This window comes from Eucyclogobius newberryi, unplaced genomic scaffold (assembly GCF_026437365.1).
Source record: "Eucyclogobius newberryi isolate DKJ021-1_F unplaced genomic scaffold, fEucNew1.0.hap1 SCAF_2, whole genome shotgun sequence".
NCBI classification, from domain to species: Eukaryota; Metazoa; Chordata; class Actinopteri; order Gobiiformes; family Gobiidae; genus Eucyclogobius; species Eucyclogobius newberryi.
Window position 1 is genome coordinate 9,856,098 of NW_027315834.1, and position 6,120 is coordinate 9,862,217.

The 6,120-nt window shown below is 41.6% G+C and overlaps 1 protein-coding gene across 1 annotated transcript; it reads right to left on the bottom strand.

Moving 5' to 3' along the window:
- ssna1 (Sjogren syndrome nuclear autoantigen 1) lies at positions 1-5,428 on the bottom strand. Its single transcript, XM_072453697.1, has 3 exons — positions 5,158-5,428; positions 3,542-3,741; positions 1-231 (listed from the first exon to the last, which is right to left on the bottom strand). Exons 1-3 carry the CDS (start codon positions 5,207-5,209, stop codon positions 139-141), a joined length of 345 nt encoding a protein of 114 aa, XP_072309798.1. The 5' UTR covers positions 5,210-5,428; the 3' UTR covers positions 1-138.
- Positions 5,429-6,120: the final 692 nt, after the last annotated feature.

Below are 6,120 nucleotides of genomic sequence, written 5' to 3' on the forward strand. Positions count from 1 at the left end.
TTTTTAGAAAAGCCATACTTTTTATTGCAACATATTATTTGGAATGTGTGTAATTTACAAAAAACATTGCATTAAAACAGCTAAATACATAAGATCTGTTCTCTGGGGTCCGTGTGGCGTTCAGGGTCCGTGTGAACCTCAGTGGTCCTTGCGCCGCGGCTCAGTGGCTCGGCTCAGGTTTCCCGCCTCCTGCTTCAGCACGCTCAGGAGGGACTGGGAACTCTCCAGGATCTGACCAAAACACAGAGACACGAGTCAGAGTCACAGAGACACGAGTCGGAGTCACAGAGACACGAGTCGGAGTCACAGAGACACGAGTCGGAATCACAGAGACACGAGTCGGAGTCACAGAGACACGAGTCGGAGTCACAGAGACACGAGTCGGAGTCACAGAGACACGAGTCGGAGTCACAGAGACACGAGTCGGAGTCACAGAGACACGAGTCGGAGTCACAGAGACACGAGTCGGAGTCACAGAGACACGAGTCGGAGTCACAGAGACACGAGTCGGAGTCACAGAGACACGAGTCGGAGTCACAGAGACACGAGTCGGAGTCACAGAGACACGAGTCGGAATCACAGAGACACGAGTCGGAGTCACAGAGACACGAGTCGGAGTCACAGAGACACGAGTCGGAGTCACAGAGAGACGAGTCGGAATCACAGAGACACGAGTCGGAATCACAGAGACACGAGTCGGAGTCACAGAGACACGAGTCGGAGTCACAGAGACACGAGTCGGAGTCACAGAGACACGAGTCGGAGTCACAGAGACGGAGTCACAGAGACACGAGTCGGAGTCACAGAGACACGAGTCGGAGTCACAGAGACACGAGTCGGAGTCACAGAGACACGAGTCGGAATCACAGAGACACGAGTCGGAGTCACAGAGACACGAGTCGGAGTCACAGAGACACGAGTCGGAGTCACAGAGACACGAGTCGGAGTCACAGAGACACGAGTCGGAATCACAGAGACACGAGTCGGAGTCACAGAGACACGAGTCGGAGTCACAGAGACACGAGTCGGAGTCACAGAGACGAGTCGGAGTCACAGAGACACGAGTCGGAGTCACAGAGACACGAGTCGGAGTCACAGAGACACGAGTCGGAGTCACAGAGACACGAGTCGGAGTCACAGAGACACGAGTCGGAGTCACAGAGGAGTCACAGAGACACGAGTCGGAGTCACAGAGACACGAGCCATTGAGACACGAGTCGGAGTGGCAGAGACTGGGAACTCTCCAGGATCTGACCAAAACAGGTATTTGGTATTACAGTTCCAAAATAAAGACGTTTTTCCATATGTCAACGTAAAACAGCACAAAGCAAAAGCCAGGATTGTAAATTCCAAATCTTGTACTGAGTGGTTTTCTGTTCCAGACCAGGCTGTACTTTTGTTTTGTTGAGTGTTTTCAGAATGGGTTTATTTTAGAGGAGGATCAGGGCTGTTGTTTTCAGAACATCTGAGCTCTGAAGGCTGCTCTGTTGTTCTTTAATAACTCACTCATCACAGAGGCATGCTGGGAGTCCGCCGCCCTCGCACGCACACAATGGCCGCCGACAAGTGGCAAGAATAAACAATTTTAAACGATTTTCATCAATAATACAAATTATATATTTTCCATCTAGAAGCCTTCAGTCACATCTATTTGATTGATCATTTATAAAAGTATAAATATACAATGTACAATATATGTACAAATAGTTTTACTAGTCTAGACTAATCGAAAACTAAATGGTCGATTTTGAAAATAATCGTTAGTTGTGCCATGAACTTCCTTTACTGTAGAATGCTAATTCTAACTACTTAACTACTTGTTACTTATAAAAAAAAAGTAAATATATATAGCACATATTATTGATTGATAATAATAAAACCGTTCTTTTAAGCTTGCACCCTGAGCTGCTGAGCCTCCATCTCTCTCGGGTCCAGTCACTGCTGATGGTCAGTGCAGTGGACCGAAGAGGCTCTGAAACTCCACAGGCTTCACAAACTTTCATCAGGACTTTTGGCGCTGCGCCGTAAAGAAATTAATTACATGTTTCAATAAGGACAGAAATAATCACAGACCGGCAAATATGAGGTCCCTCTTCATAAAATAAAAAGTGGGAAAAGTCACTCTGTGCTTCAAACACACTCACTGTTCATGACATGAAACAGCTCAGCCTCAGTCTGAAGTGATTTCTGTAAGTCCACTGGTCCCTCCTGACCACAGTCATACATTTCTGGACAAACCGGGTCTTTGAGGATGTTACAGAAGAGAAAGAATCCTTTGATTTGACACTTTTAGCTGAAACAGCCCACAGTGAACATGCAGCTTCTGTCCTAAAGAAGGCAGTAGCACCAAGTGTGTGACATCACTTCAGACACACAACTGACGTCTCCTCCTCCAGCTGCCCACCTCCATTACACTAAAACTACCACAATCTCAATCTTATCTTAATAGGTGGAATGGACAATTTTTTTCAGCAAATTTTGTATCATATTTCCTTGTGGCGTGGATAAATCATTTATGTCCTGCCACGTATCAATCATAAAACGCACCTACCGCTCACCTGCAGCCGCGCCAGGCTCTTCCCCACGTTTCCGCGTGCCTAAGCGCATGGATCTATCATAATATAGTTGCCTCAGTGTACGGGACAAAATGAAGACGGAGAAAGACAGTTCGAGCCGACGCAGAAGTGGACAGAAATCTACGGGAGACGAGCGATGCGATGCGCTCCGTTGCGCTAATAAACAAACGCACGTGTGTGTTGTATCAGTCCTGCGTTCTCAAATTGCCGAAAAATCGTCCATTGTGCCTTTAAAATGCGTCTTATGTTGTTTTCATAATAACTAATCAAACTCTTTATTAAGATATATGTCCAGGGTTTTATTTGTCACAGTCTCTGGAGATGTTTGTGACAAATAAAACCCTGGACATGTGACATCAGAAGGCGGAAAGTGAATCAAATGTCCTGATTATTGTGACAGGCCTAATTAGTTTGACCATTTCATTGGAGTGGGATGGGAAAAAAAATATCAAAAGTTGATTTTGGAGACTCGTTCACAAATACTTTAACCAGTCCTATCCCGTAAACCAGGGCTGTTCAACATAAGGCCTGGGGGCCAAATCAGGCCCTCAATTCAGCCTACAATCCATCTTCCATATATATATATATGTAAAACAATAAATTATATTAATAATCTTGTTTATTGGTTTAATTCTAAGTTAGCACTAGTTAAGAGGTTTGGTCTTGGTTTAGTTCTAGTTTAATTCTGGTTCAGTTCTGGATTGGCAATTTTACAGGGCAATGTTGGTAAAGCATTTTGTTATTTCCCACAAAAATCCATCAATTTATCAGCAGTATGAACTTATTTATTGAAACTGTGTTGGGGATATTTTGTGCGACCCTAAGTGTCGTTACAGTGGCGTGTTGTGCACCATCCGGCCCAGAAGCCTTGGCCCTCTGAAAAATCTGGCCCTTGGTAAAATGATGTTGAATAGTCCTTTCCTGTAAAGGCCGCACGCTCGGGCCGCGTTCCCCCCCATCCTCACCTTGGCGTAAGCGGCCTCGGTCTCGGCGATGGTGCGGTCAAACGTGGCGCGAGCGGCGAGTCTCTTTGCCAGGCTGTCGTTGACGCGGCTCAGCTTCTCCGACAGGATGCGGATGTCGTGCTGCAGGCGCTCCTTCTCCTCCTCCTCCTGCCGGATCTGACCGTTCAGCTCCTCGCGCTTCGAGCACAAGTCCTCGATACCTGATGCACACATACACAACAAACAAACAAACACAAGGATGAGCAATACTGATATAATATGCTAATACACCAGGTTTATTATCAGACAAATGTAAAATGTCTATAATATGAATCACAAAATAAAAAAAAAATACTCTTAATTGAAAGTACATTATAACAGCACAACAAAACTTTTCTTTTTCTTTTTTTTCATTATGAATCACCTCTTTTAGTAGCATTTTAAACAATATACTAAATCTATACTAAAATCTGACATATCTTAAAAATAACACTTATATATTCAAGATATAATAAGATATATTTTTTGGCCACCTCCATTTCATAATCCAATTCTAGATAAATGTGTATTGTTTGAATATTTATAAATTGTTGACAGCAGCTTTATTATATATTTTTTTTGTATGGAGAAAATCAACATTCTCAACACAAAATTATTAGTTAAAACTTTACTTCTACAGCGTTACAAATGATTGAGTAGAGCCAGGGAAAGAGCATTTTAATGGTTTGAAAAACTATAATTCTGCTTTAATTTGGGTTTTCATTTCACAAATCAAACTCTTTATGAAGATTGTGTTTTGGCTATTCTAATAATAATTTATCTATGAATTAAGTGAAAGAGAGAATACTTTAAATGCTTTTCAGAAATACGGTTTGCAAATTAACAGTTCAATAAATCCACAAACTAAAGTATTATTAATAGTCAGTAAATGTGAAATATCCAGTTTTTTTTTCTCACAAACATCTCCAGAGACACTTTGTGATGACATCAGGTGCAAAGTGAATCAAATGTCCAGATTTAGCAGATTTATGATTCAATCTACTCGATCTAAACTAAACACACACTCGGACCAGGCGAGGATCGCTAATGTTTAATCCAATTCGTTTTGAACATGTTTTGTTCTTTACAGTTTAATTTAATGACAAAAATAGACTCCAAAAGCAAAATACATTCCATTTCTTTCCTGCTGTAAAAGTAAAGTCATGAAATGCAGTCTTTTTACATTTTAAAATCTCTATAAAATCACACACTTTAAAAGGGTAAAACAGCAAATCAGGAAAACATAAGGAATTACTCTTCATCCACAGGGTATAAACCTCAGTTATGTTTGCGTTTCTTTTGCAAAATACTATTTTCCAGCCTCAAAATTCTATTTGAGCTTCACCAAAACTATCCATGATAAACTCCTGAAATAAAATAATGCTGATGTCTTTATCTCTATTAATCCCAGTTTCCAAACTGAAATCACATTAAAACTCAGACAGAATTTTGAATATTTTTGTTTTCAAACGTTAAAATCGTCTATGACGGCATCGTTTAGGTTTGTGAAGTTAGAACTCAAATGCAGACAATCGGTTTAGCACTAAACTAACCACAAAAACTCCAAAATGACCAGTAATAAGTGTCAGAGGTCTCACACTTGACCAGCTCGTTGTTGTAGGTCTGCAGAGCCGCAGCCTGTTGGCTCATATTGGACTTCAGCTCGGATTAGACCCAATGTCGGTGGAAAGAGCGGCTGTGGTCCTGGTCCCGAAGCCCCGGTCCCGGTCCCGAACCCCCGCGGTGGAGCTACGGGTCTTCTGTGCGAAAAAGTGGAAGGAAACCCCGCTGGAATGAGCAAAAAACGGTTGAAACTCCCTCCACTGGGTCTGCTCTGAGCGCGGTTCCCCTGACAACTGTCACCGGACCGGAAGTTCCAGAGAGATGATCTTCTTCTTTTTCTTGTAGTGTTTTGTTTTTAATTGGCGGTTGGCAAACTGGTTAAAGGAGCATTACCGCCACCAGCTGATAAGGAGTATGAACTGGAACGCGTTACTCAAGAATTGCAAAATGAATGATAAAATCAAAGGGGGAAAAATAAGTAAATATGACCATAAACAACATATAATCACTGTAACTAAAATAACTAAATTCTATTAATTAAATATGTCTCTCTCAGAAACCCTATCAGTAGTTTAAGCCGGCACTCTTTGGATGTTGCTGGAGGAGATCCATCCACTAGATTGAATTTGCTAGAGAGACCGTTCTTTCTTTCTTCCTTTTCTTTGAATGATTTCCGGCAGGCTGTACGCGGGAGACTGTAATGCTGCTACCAACCGGTAAGACCGGTTACTACGAGTTAACGCTTAATATTGAAGAGACCCTTACCAAAAAGTAGTATATATAAGGGCATTTTAAGTATACTTATTTTAGACAAATAATTTCATAGTTTCCTTTTAGATTACTTTCCAAATACTATTCAGACTTATACTTAACAAAGTTCCTTCTAAGTATACTTATACAAGTACACTAATGATACACTAAAATCAAGAGTAAACTCTAATAATAATAATAATAATAATAACTTTTATTTATATAGCGCTTTTCAGTGACCCAAAGAC

What these genes read in the sequence shown, in the direction of transcription:
- ssna1 (XM_072453697.1), bottom strand. Translation starts at nt 5,209, where the DNA reads ATGAGCCAACAGGCTGCGGCTCTGCAGACCTACAACAACGAGCTGGTC. An exon ending in CAACAACGAGCTGGTCAAGT is followed by an intron (nt 3,742 to 5,157) that starts GTGAGACCTCTG and finishes TGTGTGCATCAG; the next exon opens with GTATCGAGGACTTGTGCTCG. An exon ending in CCGAGGCCGCTTACGCCAAG is followed by an intron (nt 232 to 3,541) that starts GTGAGGATGGGG and finishes TGTTTTGGTCAG; the next exon opens with ATCCTGGAGAGTTCCCAGTC.